This window comes from Panthera uncia (genome assembly GCF_023721935.1).
Source record: "Panthera uncia isolate 11264 chromosome A3 unlocalized genomic scaffold, Puncia_PCG_1.0 HiC_scaffold_11, whole genome shotgun sequence".
NCBI lineage: Eukaryota > Metazoa > Chordata > Mammalia > Carnivora > Felidae > Panthera > Panthera uncia.
This window is the reverse complement of record NW_026057578.1, coordinates 25,017,625-25,034,248: the sequence shown is the minus strand read 5'-3', so window position 1 is coordinate 25,034,248 and position 16,624 is coordinate 25,017,625. Positions and strand designations below refer to the sequence as shown.

At 42.3% G+C, this 16,624-nt stretch overlaps 1 protein-coding gene across 3 annotated transcripts in view; it reads right to left on the bottom strand.

Moving 5' to 3' along the window:
* CDK5RAP1 (CDK5 regulatory subunit associated protein 1) overlaps positions 1-16,624 on the bottom strand; it is an 82,287-nt gene extending 65,663 nt beyond the window's left edge. The window contains exons 1-7 of one of the 3 annotated variants that reach the window (XM_049649981.1): positions 16,374-16,624; positions 13,574-13,888; positions 10,189-10,292; positions 9,398-9,432; positions 8,298-8,398; positions 5,555-5,765; positions 3,769-3,889 (exon numbers count right to left, since the gene is read on the bottom strand). In XM_049649981.1, coding sequence (XP_049505938.1) covers positions 3,769-3,889; positions 5,555-5,765; positions 8,298-8,398; positions 9,398-9,432; positions 10,189-10,292; positions 13,574-13,865 — 864 coding nt within the window. In that variant the 5' untranslated portion in view covers positions 13,866-13,888; positions 16,374-16,624. Of the gene's footprint in view, positions 1-3,768; positions 3,890-5,554; positions 5,766-8,297; positions 8,399-9,397; positions 9,433-10,188; positions 10,293-10,939; positions 11,049-13,573; positions 13,889-16,373 lie in introns of those variants that run through there. The other 2 variants (XM_049649982.1, XM_049649983.1) reach the window with 2 other exon arrangements.

Genomic DNA, 16,624 nt, shown 5'->3' with positions numbered 1-16,624 from the left:
TAAAAAACAACAAATAAAACCACAAAGTCTGACTGGATCTTAGTTTGAAAATAAAAAAGCAGTAAGATATTCTTGGGGTGGCTCAGTAGATTAAGCATCCAACTCTTGATTTTGGCTCAGGTCATGATCTCAAGGTTATGAGATTAAGTCCCATGTCTGGCTCCACACTGGAGCCTGCTTAAGACTCTCTCTCCCTCCCTCTACCACTCATACTCTCTAAAAATACATACATACATACATACATACATACATATTTTTGGACAATTAAGAAATTTTGAGGGGCATCTGGTTGGCTGAGTTATAAGAGCATGTGACTCTTGATCTCAGGATCGTGAGTTCAAGCCCCACATTAAGTGAAGAGATTACTTAAAAATAAACAAATAAACTTTAAAAAAGAGAAATTCTGAATATGAGTTACATATCATATAATATTAGTTGTTCAATTTTCTACATGTAATAATGGTATTATGAATGGAAAAACTCTTATTCTGAGAAGATGCATACTGAAATATACAGGGTTAAGAAGCCTGATATCTACAACTCAGCCTTGAAATGTTTCAAAAAACATATATTTGTGCATATATAAAGACAGGAAGATAAAGCAAATATGACAAGTTTATTAACTGTACTTACTGTACTAGACTTTCAAATTACCTGTTTGAAAACTTGCATTATAAAACTTCACTAAGAAAAAAAAAGTTGCTATAAATAGACTATTTTTTTAACTTTATTTTGATGCAATTTCAAACTTACAGAAAAATTACAAGAATAGTAAAAAGAACTCCCATATACTCTTTGCCCAGGTTCACGGTTAACACTGCACACCATCTGCTTATCATTCACATGCTCACACTCAGATACACCCTCTCTCTGCACATACACATGCAAGCACATATTTTTCTGAGCCTTCTGAGAACAAGTTACAAACAACATGCTCTTTTGCCCCTAAATATCCACATACTATAAATCAAATTTTTAACAACAGTCCAAATAATGTCCTTTGTAACTTTTTTTAATTTGGTTTAACAATGGCATGACTAAGGGAGTGCCTTAATATTAGAGGTGACTAAACAATATTATATATTAATATTGTATATTAATACTATATATTATATTATATATTATGTTATATTGTTATATATATTATGTGTATATATTAGGTATAATACATTATATATTATATATATTATTATAACAATATTATATATATTATTATATATTTATATATAAACAATTAACACTATTAATATTACATATTAATATTACATTATAAATATATATATATATATATAAAAAACTAAGGAAAATACACACACATATAAAAAGATATTAACAAGGGCGCCTGGGTGGTTCAGTCTGTTAAGCATCCAACTCTTGGTTTCGGCTCAGGTCGTGATCTCGAGGTTCATGAGTTCGAGCCCCATATCAGGCTCTGTGCTGACGATGTGGAGCCTGCTTGGGATTCTCTCTCCCTCTCTCTCTCTGCCTTCCCTGCTCACACACTCTGTCTCTCTCAAGATAAATAAACAAATTTGAAAAATAAATAAATAAAATAAATAAACAGAATGTCTCTATCCTGAAGAGTTCTGCTATGGTGGGAGAGGTGGAAGGGGAGAAGGAGACAACTGGAGACCAGGAAGCACTTGCAGAGGTGGGGTATGGAGAGCAGCCAGGGACCAAACAGGGAATTGAGAACTAAGGGATGGAGAGGAGAAGAGAGCACTGCCAGACTGTAAGAAGAAACTGCTGACTAAAAACTGGAGCAGAGGCTAGCCTCCCACAGTTCCCGAGCCAAGCAAGTAAGGAAACAGGGAGACTCTAATGAAAGAAAAGCTCCATATTCCCACCTACTGTCCTCTTTTTCAGGGCTAGCAGATCCAGGCCTAGAGTTGGGGGGGAGACAAGCTCCCAATAGCAGGAAAATAGCAATTATCTCCCCTCTGGCCTCTGATGGGATTCACTACCCTCATCTGTTCTCTGTCCCTCAACTAGTGAGCTGGCTCTGTGATAAAATGAACAAGAGATTTGGGAGGTTTCCTAGAATGGACAGATAAAGCATTCTCTGAAAATTTACTGGGTGCCAGGTAGTTTAAAAGCATTTAAACTGGGGTGTCTGGGGGCGCCTGGGTGGCTCAGTCGGTTAAGCGTCCGACTTCAGCTCAGGTCACAATCTCGCAGTCTGTGAGTTCGAGCCCCACGTCAGGCTCTGGGCTGACGGCTCAGAGCCTGGAGCCTGCTTCCGATTCTGTGTCTCCCTCTCTCTCTGCCCCTCCCCCGTTCATGCTCTGTCTCTCTCTGTCTCAAAAATAAATAAACGTTAAAAAAAATTAAAAATAAAATAAAATAAAATAAACTGGGGTGTCTGGGTGGCTCAGTTAAGCGTTTAACTCTTGATTTTAACTCAGGTCATGATCTCACAATTCATGAGATTGAGCCCCATGTGGGGCTCTACGCCAACAGCCCAGAGCCTGCTTGGGATTCTCTCTCTCCCTCTCTCTCTCTGCCCCTCCCCCACACCCTCTTGGGTGCGTGTGCACTCTCGTTCTCTCTCTCTCTCCCTCTCAACATAAGTAAATAAACATTAAAAAAGTTTTTAACTATGGGGGGGCTCAGTCAGTAGAGCATGTGACTTTTCTAATTTGAGAGTGACAGAGTGACAGAGAGAGAGAGAGAGAGAGAGAGAGAGAATGAATCTTAAGCAGTCTCCATGCCCAGCATGGAGCGCAATGTGAGGGACTCAATCCCACAACCCTGGGATCATGACCTGAGTCAAAATCAAGAGTCTGATGTTTAACCGACTGAACCACCTAGGCACCCCAAAAATGTGACTCTTGATCTTGGGGTTGGGAGTTTGAGCTCCATGCTGGGTATGGAGATTACTTTAAAAACAAAACAAAACTGGGGCGCCTGGGTGGCTTGGTCAGTTAAGTGTCCGACTTCGGCTCAGGTCATGATCTCACGGTCCATGGGTTCGAGCCCCGCGTCGGGCTCTGTGCTGACAGCTTAGAGCCTGGAGCCTGCTTCGGATTCTGTGTCTCCCTCTCTCTCTCTGCCCCTCCCCTGTTCATGCTCTGTCTCTCTCTGTCTCAAAAATAAATAAATGTTAAAAAAAAAAAAATTAAAAACAAAACAAAACAAAAAACCATTTAAATTAGGACAATCCTTTCAATAACCCAGAATGGAAGTTACTATTTTATCTTCTTTTCATAGATTAAGAAACTGTGTTTAAAAGAAGATAGTTAGGGGGTGCCTGGGTGGCTCAGTGGGTTAAGCATCTGACTCCTGATTTCGTCTCAGGTCATGATCTCATAGTTTGTGAGTCTGAGCCTGGCATCAGGCTCTGCACTGACAGTGTGGAGCCTGCTTGGGATTCTTTCTCTCTCACTTTCTCTGCCTCTCCCCTGCTCACACTCTGTTTCTCTCTCTCTCAAAATAAATGAACAAAACTTAAGAAGAAATTTTTTTCATAAATAACTAAAAGAAGATAGTTACATGACCTGTGCCAGGGCACTAAACCAGAGAATGGTGCAGCCAGAATTCACTCAGTCACCTGACTGTAACTCATGCTCTCTCCATTCCACTGTGCTGCCTCTGAAGCAAACTTCACATGGGCAGCAAATCAAAGATGTTCAGCCAAGTATTTCTTCCTGGCCAGGTATGGTCCTAAACTTCTACAGCTCGGAGACAGCACAGGAAGCAAAACTAGAAAGGTTGTCCTCATTCTCCTAAAAACACACTTATAAGATGAAAGCCAACAGAACTTTTCACCTGCTCAGAAAGCTTCCTCACTTCCTCTAGAATGGAAGCAACAGGCCGACTCCTCTCCCGTCCACGAGTGAAAGGGACGATGCAGTAGCTGCACATATTGTCACAGCCTCGCATGATAGACCTGGGGGAAAAGCACCAAAACTTAGTAAGAGGAATGGGACACCTGCTCCCACCCAAGGAGCAGGTCAGAGCTCCCTAGACGTTATCCTTTGGCTCTGAATCCTCTTGGCACCATATTCACACTGGACCAATCTGAGACATTTTTAAGGCAGACATTTTTTATCTTTAAAAACTAGTATCTAAGCACATGATATAAACCACATTGCAACTGGTAGATAGAGCAGTTACCCTGAGGGAGCACAGTGGTGAGGGAAAGGGTGCAGATGTACCAGGAGTATACCCCATGAATAGAAAACATTTGAACTTTTTACATCTACACCAGAAAAATATATATATTATGAAGTGTGTGTGGGGAGGAAAAACTTCAGATTTCTTTTTTCTTTTTTAAGTTTATTTTTGCAGAGAGAGAGAGAGAGAAAGAGAACAAGTAGGGGAGGGGCAGAGAGAGAGGGAGACACAGAATCCAAAGCAGGCTCCAGGTTCTGGGCTGTCAGCACAGAGCCTGACACAGGGGTTGAACTCATGGACAGCGAGATCATGACCTGAGCCAAAGTTAGACACTCAACCGACTGAGCCACCCAGGCGCCCCTGAGAAACTTCAGATTTAAAACAGGAATTCATAGTTCTCACTCATTCCTGATCCAATTATTAGGTTTCTAAGTTAAATCACTCTCTTCCATTTGCATCCTGTATATGAAAACATTAATTTACCTTAAGGAAATAATTATGAATATCAAAGATGTTCACTTTAGAACTGTTTAATAAATGTTAGCTATTGTTTTTATTAAGCTTTCCAAGAAGTGTGGGATAGCCATTAAAATGACAGAGGCTGACAAACTTTCTATAAGAAACAGACAGTAAATATTTCAGGCTTCACAGACCACACGGTCTGTGTCACAATTACTCAATTCTGCTACTGTAATGGCAAAACCAGCCACAGATGATATATAAACAAATGGTAAGGCTATATTTCAGTAACTTCATTTACAAAAAACAGGCTGTAACTTTTTTTTGCCAATTTGCCAATCTCTGTTATAGAAAATTTAATTACATGAAATTAAAATATTTCACCATTTAAAGTAAGGTTATAAAACCAAGTACATCAAGAGCCCATTTTTACAACTAAACGCAGGTACAAAGCATACACACACAGGAAAGGACAGGAGTAATATAGCAAAATGATAACAGTGTTCATCATTAGGTGGTTGGAATATAGGTGACTCTTACTTTCCTCTTTATGTTTTTTTTTTAACTTTTCCACGTATTCTTCAACAAATATGAACTATTTTGTCACCAGATTTTACTACTTTTTTTCAGTTAAAGTTCAGGGGAAGAAAAAAAGGAATAGGAAAACTGAAGATATTTTCTTAAGTAAAAAATTAGAATACAGAAAGAATGGTAGGAAAGATCCCATATTACATGTATGAATGGATATGGAAAGAACACTCCTAAAAGGACTATACAAGAAACTACTAACATGGCTGCCTCTGAGGTGGCCTACAAGACCGGGGAGAAGAGATGTGAAGGAGTCTGACTTTATCAGTTTTTTGTTTTTTATGTTTTGTCCTATATGCATGTATTAATTTGCTTTAATGTAGCAAAATTAACATTATTTTAAGAGTGAGAAAGGAGAAGTTCACTCCCTGTCTCTTGGGCAGTGTCTTACACGAAGGCTGATGTAGCACTGGGGCTTGTCTGGACTGGCATGACATCAGCATAGGTCTCATCCAGAGAGAGCAGCACATTGGCAGCTTGTTGACCTGACTCGGCAACAGCCAGCAGCCGAGGAAGGTCCCGATAGGCATCTGGACCAGCCAAAATATCCACCATTTTCTCCCTGTTGAGGATCTCCTCCTTCAATCTCTCAGCCATGCAGCCTGAGGAAGGAAAACAAAATAAGTACCCATTCACAAATGCATCTGGTCTCGTGGTTTCTTCTCAGTACACATTACCTCCAGCTACATTCAGCGACCAGGGCACAGAAACTTCTCTAAGAGTTTAGTCTAGCATCATCATTCCCCAAATTTGCCCAATACTTCCATAGCACTGGAACCTGCATCTTCCTATATGAGAAAACCAAAGGAAGCAAGCAACTAAAGAAATCAATTAAATGCTCAGAAAAAAATTAAACCATCATCCAGGGGCACCTGGGTGGCTCAGTCAGTTAAGGGTCTGACTCTTGATTTCTTCAGTTGAAGTCATGATCTCATGGTTTCAGGAGTTTGAGCCTCTCATCGGGCTCACTGCTGTCAGCACAGAGCCCGCTTTAGATCTTCTGTCCTCCCTCAATCTGCCCCTCCCTCTCTCCCCCTCTCAAAAATAAACATTAAAAAAAAAAAAAAAAAAAAAAACCTATTCTTGGTTATACACCTATGTTCATAGCAGTATCATTCACAATAGGCAAAAGGTAGAAGCAACCCTAGTGTCCATCAACAGATATGGTGTACACATAAAATGGAATATTATTCAGCCTTAAAAAAGGAAGGAAATTCTGATATATGCTACAATATGGATGAATCTTGAAGACATTGTGCTAAATGAAATAAGCCACTCACAAAAGGACAGATATTCCATGATTCCACTTGTATGAGTTACCGAGAATAATCAAATTCATAGAGGCAGAAAGTACAATGGTAAGTTGCCAGGAGCTAAGGTGAGAAGGGAAATGGGAAGTTATTTAATGGGTAGAGAGCTGCAGTTGGGGAAGATGAAAAAGTTCTGGAAATGGATGGTGGCGATGGTTGTACAGCAATATGAATAAACTTGAAGCTGAACTGTACATTTTAAAATAGGGCTCAAATGATAAATTTCATGTTACCTATATTCTATCACAATAAACAACAAAGTATTGGGGGGATTTCTGAAATTCCTAACAAAGACATAGCCAGGGGCTTCTATAATGAAGGAACTGAAATGAAACAAAACATTTCAGGGGCACCTGGATGGGCTTAGTTAGATCTGCGTCCAACTTCAGCTCAGGTCATGATCTCTCAGTTCGTGGGTTTGAGCCCCGCATCGGGTTCTATGCTGACAGCTCAGAGCCTGGAGCCTATCTGGGATTCTGTGCCACCTTCTTTCTCTGTCCCTCCCCAGCTCACCCTCAGTCTCTCTCTGTCTCTCAAAAATACATAAACATTAAAAAATAAAAAATAAAAAAAGAAACAAAACAGTTCAGCTAATCCTTCCATCCTCCTATGTCACTTAGTACATTAATCTGTATAACAGGATATGCTCCAACTATGTTTTGACCCATCAAGACGAATTAATTTAATCATTCCACAATGGACAGCCAATTTTAAAGTTAAATACATTAACTAAATTCTGGGACCAAGAGGGTACAGAATATTCATTTTTGAGATATACTTTCCAGCTATCTAGATCAGAGCTGTCCAACAGAACTTCCTCAAATGATAGAAATATTCTTTATCTGTGCTGTCCAAAATGGTAGCCACTAGTCAAGTGTGACTACTGAGAAGTCAATATGTGGCTAGTGAGAGTGAAAAAGTAAATTTTAATATTATTTAATTTTAGCTAAATTTAAATAACCACATGTGGCTAGCGGCTACCATACTGGTCAGTGCAGATCTAGATCCTCACTTGGCTCTACTTCAGGAGTCAAGACGAAAGGTGCCTACACTCTAAATTCATGCTGTTGCTTCAGACACCAAACTCTCTCCTATCCATAACTCTGCCACCATCAGCCCCATTAAACTCTAACAAGGACAGACCATATTCTGAGTACCCATGACTTCAAGGCACTATGAAAAGCCCTTTTTATGAGCTTTAGCTTATTTCATGCTACAGCCTTTGACATCAAATACAAAAGTTACATGGGACGCATGACATTTCTTCAAACGCTGGGAATCCAGCATCTAACGGAAACCCTAGCATACAAAGCTACATGAAGGGGCACCTGGGTGCTCGTCACTTGAGCATCCAACTCTTGATCTCAGCTCAGGTCATGATCTCAAGGTTCATGGGATCAAGCCCAACATCAGGCTCTGCGTTGACAGCACAGAGCCTGCTTGGGATTCTCTCTTCCACCCCCCCCCCCCCCCCGCCTCTCCCCAATTTGCCCACGTATGCACTCTCTCTCTCAAAATAAATAAACTTAAAAAAAAAAATTTCAGGGCACCTGGGTGGCTCAGTTGGTTATGCATCTGACTTCAGCTCAGGTCATGATCTCACAGCTTGTGAGTTCAAGCCTTGCATCGGGCTCTTGTGCTGACAGCCCAGACCCTGGAGCCTGCTTCAGATTCTGTGTCTCCATCTCTCTCTGTCCCTCCCCTGCTTGCACACTGTCTCTCTTTCTCTCCCCAAAAATCAATAAACATAAAAAAAAAAAATTTTTTTTTTAATTTTCATGGAGCCCAAGTATCAAAACACAAAATCTCCAAATTACCGGATACCTAGAATCCCAATCCTCAGAGGCACTCGGGAGCGGAGCCGTTTTGTCTTCAGGGCTTTAAGCTGATGTAAACGATTCCAGATGGTCTGTTCAGCCTTCTCCCTACAAAGATCAAAAGAGGTATAACTGAACCTGAAAATCAACTATACCACAAGCTAAAAGAGTGGGGCAACGGAAATAAAATCAAAAGAAACTTCAACCCTTTAAATGAATATCTACCTTTTAAGTTAAGGGAAGACAGGCAGGGAGCCAACTGAAGAAGCACCACTTGCTACAATTCACCATTCCCACAATGACACCCTTCCTGCATATCTCCACTCTTGACAAGCCTTTACGTCAAACTCAGAATCTACTTCACAAAGCCTCGTACAGAGTCTGTCCGCCTTTTAACTGCCTTATAACTATACTTTGCCCTATACTTAGCAACTTCTCTTTTATTGTTTGATTTTTTTATATAGTGCTTTCTGCCAGATGTTAGAGCTATTTGTGTCTCTGCTTTAGTTCCCATATCAGACTAAGCTCCTTAAAGCAAGGCTCCATGGAGGAGGGTTCATTTCTGAATCTCCCAAAGCCATCTAGTTCAGTGTCTTACAGCAGAAACACCCCCAACAAAAATGCTGGATTCCATTAACACTGAGGAAACACTAACACAAATGTGTCTTGTACACAGAAACAAAGTAAGAAACAGAATATGTTTACTTCTGATGGATGCCACCCATCTCCGTTCAGAAGAACCCTGTCCCCGGCCACTGACTGCACCCTAACCCTCATGATGCTACATCCTAACAAGTGCCATTACCTGCAAGAGAAACCTTAGGAAAAGCTGGGTGCCTCAACATACTCCTCATCTATAAAATGGGTTCGATTATAGCACCTACCCCATAGGGTGGTTGTGAGAATTAAATCAGCGTATGTATAGTGCTCAGCACGAGACAGGATACGCAGCATGTGCTCGGCAAATGTCAGCCCAGTTCCATCGCTGCTATCTCCCATGTTATAAAACTGCAAGTCCACTGACTCATCTCCACAGGTAGGCCAGCCTGGCACTGCTAACTCTGACACAAAACACGTTCGCTCTCTAGGTAAAGAACAAACTCCCACCTGATAGAACATGTGACAAGGAGGATCACATCAGCCTGAGTGGAAAAATAGGAAAAAAAAGGAAAATTACAATCTCTGAAATCTGCCTTGTAGAATCACTACCCACAGCCTTTTCTTCCCTATTATTCCTATTACTGTGGTAAAAACATACATAAAATTTACCATTTTAACCATTTTTAAGTGTACAGTTCAGGAACATTAAGTACATTCACACTATTGTGCAATCATTACCACCATCAAGCTCCAGAATCATTTCATGTTCCCCAACTAAATCTCCTCTGTTGGGTACAGAGATTAAACACTAACTCCTCCGTTCCCTTCCACCTCACAGCCCATTTTTAACCTAGATCCTTGCCTAAAAATGAGCACCACCATAAAAGTTTCAAAAATAACCAGAACAAAAATATACCTTAGTCCCATGCTACACACTTTACTCAAGGAAACCCACTCTCACCAGGCCATACCCTGTTTCTAAAGCTGTATCTAAGTCCTGGCACAGGGGCGCCTGGGTGGCTCAGTTGGTTAAGCGTCCGACTTCAGCTCAGGTCACAATCTCACGGTCCGTGAGTTCAAGCCCCGCGTCGGGCTCTGTGCTGACAGCTCAGAGCCTGGAGCCTGCTTCGGATTCTGTGTCTCCCTCTCTCTCTGACCCTCCCCCGTTCATGCTCTGTCTCTCTCTGTTTCAAAAATAAACAAACATTAAAAAAATAAAAATAAAAAAAATAAGTCCTGGCACAAATGCAGAGTCTCATCCAGGCCCAGGAAAAAAGGGAAGCAGAAAACCCACGTACCTCTTGGAGGTTCCTGGTGCGCAGGTAGCCACTCTTCTGTAAGACAGACCAGGCTATCTCTGTGTCATTCACATTCATCTGACAGCCATAGGTCTCCAGGTAGACTGCAATGAGAGGAAGATTCCACAGTAGGCAGACTAAAAGGGACCGTATGTCTCAAAAGGTCTCTTTCCCAAATGCCCCAGAAACATCTGAGGCAACCAGTTATCCAAGTCCCCTGTTGCCTCAATTCTAAGATACCATTAACTGCCAGAGGTACTGCCAAATTAACAACAGCCTTTTAGAACAAAAGAAATACTGCAATACATACATACATAATTACAGGCCATGTCATTTAAAATACAGGGGAAACATGCACCTGAGAATCAAGGCAACGTGGTTATAAAAACAGAAAAGGGAGGACTAGCTGATAGTGTTGATTATCAACTTAGGGGGGGAAAAAAAATGTTTTAAGTAGGCTCTATGCCCAATGTGGAGCCCAACACAGGGCTTGAACTCACAACCTGGAGATCAAGACCTGAGCTGAGATCAAGAGTCAGAGGCTAAACCAAGTGAACTGCCCAGGGGCCCCAAAAATAAATTTAAATCCATTACACTCCTCCTTCTCAAAACAAGGTTCTCCAACCTCTGAAAATAACAACAATGGCAGGAGGGTACACAAAGCCACAAAATAAAAATGAGGTAACTTCCTACTACAAACAAACTACAAATTACAAATATACATCTCAAATGAAAGCAAGCATTGTGGCACCTGGCTGGCTCAGTCAGCAGAGCATGGGACTCTTGATCTCCAGGTGTAAGTCTGAGCCCCAGGTTGAAGTAGAGCCCACGATGAAGTAGAGATTACTTAAAAATAAAACCTTTAAAAAAAAAAAGTATAGCTGTATTATGACGTAAAACACATGTGCATAAAGCTTCTTTTTTAATGTTTATTTATTTGAGAGACAGAAAGCATGTGAGCAAGTGTGCAGGAGAGGCAAAGAGAAAAAGGGAGAGAGAGAATCCAAAGCAGGCTCTGCACTGTGAACACAGGGTCCAACACAGGTCTCAATCTCTCGAACCGTGAAATCATGACCTGAGCTGGAATCATGAGTTGGATGCTTAACCAACTGAGCCACCTAAAGCTTTCACAACATCAAAGGGTGCCTGGGTGGCTCAGTCCATTAAGCGGTTAAGCGTCGGACCCTTGGCTTCGGCTTAGGTAATGATTTCACGGTTCATGAGAAAGCATGGGGCCTGCCTGGGATTCTCTCTCTCTTCCTCCCTCTCCGCCCCTCCCCTGGCTGCACTCTCTCTCTCTCTCTCAAAATAAATAAATAAACTTAAAAAAAAAATAGGAACATCAATTTCACACTCTGGCAAGCCCTTTCAAACTAAATTCCTCTATCAACCCCTGTCCCCACCAGCAATCTTTAATCCACAGACCCAAATAAAGTCAAAATGAAGTTAAAAGTTGATGACAAAAAAATCCTATGAAAACCAACAGAAAACAGCAGTAATTTATAAAAGAAAGAAACATCAGATTTTGGGGTTTTTTTAATGCTCTTTGGCTCACTTTCCTTGTCTAAAAAAAGAGGACTAGTGGGTGTGTGGGTGGCTCAGCAGGTTGAGGCTCAGGTCATGACCTGACTTTGGCTCAGGTCATGATCTCACAGTTCCTGGGTTTGAGATACATTGGGCTGTGTGTTGACAGCTTGGAGCCTACTTCAGATCCTCTGTCTCCCTCTCTCTCTGCCCCTCCCCCACTTGTGCTTGCTCTCTCAAAAATCAGTAAACATTTAAAAAGAAAAAAAAAAAAAGACTACAAAATACCTAGCAGGAGTCATAAGATGTACACACTCCTTGATTTACTAATTCAACTCCTTGATATTTACTCTGAAAAAAAAGGTCTTAGAATATATACACCCGGGGCGCCTGGGTGGCGCAGTCGGTTAAGCGTCTGACTTCAGCCAGGTCACGATCTCGCGGTCCGTGAGTTCGAGCCCCGCGTCGGGCTCTGGGCTGATGACTTGGAGCCTGGAGCCTGTTTCCGATTCTGTGTCTCCCTCTTTCTCTGCCCCTCCCCCGTTCATGCTCTGTCTCTCTCTGTCCCAAAAATAAATAAAAAAACGTTGAAAAAAAAAAAATTTAAAAAAAAAAAAAAAAAAGAATATATACACCCACTACTTATATGTATATGTGTGTGTGTGTGTATACAAAGATACATATTATAGCATTACTTATAAAAACTTTTGAAACAATCTAATGTCCTACTATAGGGAACAGGTACATCATAGTACAGCACAATGTAATATTTTGTACCAATTTTTAAAAATTTGATTATGAAGACTGCAGTATTTAGAAAAGTGTCAAATGAAAACATCAAGTTACAAATGATTTGTGCTATATGATTGCAATCAAATCTTTAAGAATTATGGAAGGAGGGGCACCTGGGTGGCTCAGTTAAGCATCCAGCTCTTGATTTGGCTCAGGTCAAGATCTCGCAGTTTGTGGGACAGAGCCCCCCATCCGGCTCTGTGCTAACAGCATGGAGCCTGCTTGAGATTCTCTCTTTCCCTCTCTCTCTCTGCCCCTGCCCTGTTCACGCACACACACTTTCTCTCTCTCTCTCTCTCTCAAAATAAACAAGCAAATAAATATTTAAACATTTGGAAAAAAAAGAATTATAGAAGGAAATATTTTTTTTGAAACAGAGCAAAGGGGGAGAGATCTGGTTGCCCTTCAATGTCTCTTCAAACTTGTTTTTTATTTTTTCAAACTTTTTTTTAAAAGGCATTTTGGGACACCTGGGTGGCTCAGTTGGTTAAGCATCTGACTTCTACTCAGGTTATGATCTCGCAGTTTGTGAGTTCAAGCCCTGCATCAGGCTCTCTGGTCAGCAAAGAACCGGCTTTGGATCCTCTGTCTCCCTCTCTCTCTGCCCCTCCCCGACTGGTTCTCTCTCTCCCTGTCTGTCTCTCTGTCTCTCCCAATAAATAAACTTTAGAAAAAAGAAAAAGAAAAAAAGAAAAGGTATTTTAACTGACTGCATAGTGTTTCTCAGAAAACCTTTATTGAAGCATAAAAAGTGAATTTCTACAGCACCAATAGTGAAAGGTGCCTTATGATTTAAGACAATCTAAAAATCAGAACAGAGACTATAGGGTTTCCAAAAGTAACCAAAGAGAGGACTCCCCAGGACTTCCACCCCCAGTCACATGGACCAAAAGTATGAGTTTCTTTATATTAACGTGACTTGATAAAGTCTGACAATTCCATAAGCCAGCAGCGTTCCCATACTATTAACCCTGCAGAGCCAGGTCTGCAATAAAAGAACAATTAAGAATCAGGAATGCTGGAAAGGAGCAAAGCAGAAGTCCAAAGAGAAAAGAAAAATAAAACCAACCTTTTCTCTGCCTCCCAGAAAGTTCATCCACTGTGAGATAGGGGGGTGGGTCCTCCACGTCAGGCTTCTCTTGAGGATCTAAAGCACTTCTTAAAAAATGCTGAAAAGTCGGGCCAGCAGCCAGCCTAGAGCTGAAATCCTTCTGAACTCCATTTTCCTGCTGCCTCCCTGGACCGGGACATGTGGTGCCGTGGACACTACTCTGTGCCCTGCAGGTCCTGAACAGCAGCCAGGACACAGAAGCCAAGGGGCCCCATCTCTGTGCTTGCAGGACACACTGTAAAGGATGCATGGCACTAAACCAACAGCCAAAGTCTGCAAAAGAAGAACACGTATCACCAATGTTTACTAACACGACATATAGGGCAACGCTATAAGCACTTCCAGTGTATTAATACATTTAATACACAAAAACCCAAGAAGATACTCTTAATATTATCCCTATTTTACAGGTTAGAAACAAAAAACAAAACAAACAAAAAAAAAAAAAAAACTGGGGCAATTACCCAAGATCACACAAAGGGGTGCCAGAGATATACAAATCCAGGCAATTTTCAAAACAAAAGGGTGGTAGAGAGATGAGATGGTGTGACAAAATAACAAAGTAGCACCTTGTGCTAGGAACAGTTTCAAGGGCTTTCCGTGTAATAATGCATTAAATCTTCACAGCAATCCTTGGCAAAATAGACAGTAGACACCACTGTTACCCCATTCAGAGATGAGGAAACAGACATAGAGAGGCTAAGGAACTTACCTAAGCTCCACCTAAGCAACAGAGCCAGGACTCAAATGAAGGTCTATAGGACTACAAAGCAGGCGCTCCTAGCCACCTTGCTACAATGCCTGTTTCTATGAAAACCACTGTCTGAAGGCATCTTCCTTTGAGTTCCTTCAAATGGTAAGTATCTAACATGAGGCACCATGTCTGATCAGTGACTCCTCCCACCCTCCAAGAATCTCAAATTGCTGCCTTCAAAGTTCCTACCCAGGCCCTCTCACACACAGCTGGGGGGATGGAATATTGCAAATCTTTATACAGGGTGATTTGCCACTTTCCATGAAAATTACACAAACACTTTGACCAAGCAGTTCCATTCCTAGATATTTATCCTACAGATACAGTCTTACATGTACAAAATGCCCCACGTATAAAGATATTCAATGCAGCAGTGTTTCTAATAGCAAAGGAATGGAAAAGATCTAAATGCCATCAAAAGGGAACTAGTTAAATAAGACATGGTACATCCTTACAATGGAATAAAATGCAACTGTTGGAAAGTAAGGCTGAATCTATACATGACAAAAACAAGGAAGCACAGTGTTCAATAGTACCTATAATATGCTGTACTTTAATCTGTGGGGGAAGGAAGGCAAGAATATTAAGGTACACACTTATAAATGAACATAGTATCTACAGAATGCATAAGAAACAGTGGTTGCAGGCACCTGGGTGGCTCAGTTGGTTGAGTGTCCGACTTCGGCTCAGGTCATGATCTCACTGTCTGTGAGTTCGAGCCCTGGGTCAGGCTCTGTGCTGACAGCTCAGAGCCTGGAGCCTGCTTTGGATTCTGTGTCTCCCTCTCTCTCTGCCCCTCCCCCATTCGCTCTGTTTCCTTCAAAAATAAATAAACATTAAAAAAAAATTTTTTTTTAAAGAAACAGTGGATGCCTCCCAGGAAGTAACCTAGATGACTCAAAGTATGAGATGGAGACATTCTTTCTACCACACGTCCTTAAAGGACTTCAGACCCCTTCAGGGTCTCCAGCCTGACTGCCTTACTCCAGTCATACCAGACATTTCTGTACTGATCTTCACTAGCTTCTAGGCTTTTATACACACTGTTCTCTCTGCCCAGTATATCTTCTATATACTTACTGAGCCAACTCCTAAGCTTTTAGATCTGTTTCCTCCTAGAAGCCTGTATCCTCAAAGTCTAAGCTGGGGTCCTCCTCTGGGTTCCCGAAGCCTCCTTCTAATCTCTATCTCAAGACTCATCACACTCTGCTGTTAATTACTACTTATACTTCTGCCATCCCTTACAGGCAGACAGGTTCCTAAAAGCAGGGAACAAATCTCATTCATTTCTACATTCTCAGCATCTCCCATTCAGTAACTGACTCCTGGCACGAGCCGTACATGTAAAATGAGCAGATGTGGCGGATGACCTCTCTCACTTGATCACCTGCCATATAGGCTACCCGCACTTTAGGCAGGAGCAATGCTAAGCTACATTCAAGTATCAGAGAACAGCAGTCTTTTAGAGAGAGCTTTAAAGTCACTCTTTCCTGCCCCTTACTTGTTGTGTGACCTTGGGCAAGTCAAATTCCCATCTCTGAGCTGCCAATTCCACATCTGTAAAATAAGGATTAAAAGCAGTACCTGTGTCCCAGAGGTGTTGTGACAATTAAAGAAATATTAAAAACCCAACAGTAAGTCTTCAATAACTGCACATTTGCAGCCCACACTCCCTTTCCTGGGAGGTACAGAGCAATACAGTTAAGAGCATGAGCTCTGGAGTCGTAGTCTGACCCACATGCTGCCTAGCCAGGTAACCTTGGACAGCAGCAGCGTAGAGCAGCTTCTATCATCCCCGCTTCACAGGTGAAGAGGCTAACGCTTGGGGGCAAGGAGGGGTGACTTGCCCAAGGTCACAGGCGAGCAGGCAGCGGAGCTGGGGCGCGAACCCCGACAGCCTGACTCCAGGGCCCGCGCCATCTCCCTTTGAACGCCGCGCACCTGCGGGGCCCCGCCGCCCTCCTGCCCCAAGCACGGGCCACCTCCGCCGCCCCGGCCGCTCACCTCCCGCAGCCCCAAAACCCAGCAACCAGCAACAAGAGCTCCCCTCAGGCGGCCTGGACCCCCACCTCCGCCTTCCTCCGCCGCGGAGCACGCGCACAAGAGACTTCCGGTCCGCCTCGGCTTCGGTCCCTGGCGGCGCACCGGAAGCGCCTCCTCCTGTGCCGGCCGGGTGGCTCCCGGCTTCCCGCTCCCCGCCTTGGGGAACCGCTGCGGTGTTGACCTGTCTGGTCGCCCCTAGTTGGCCTGCGGCA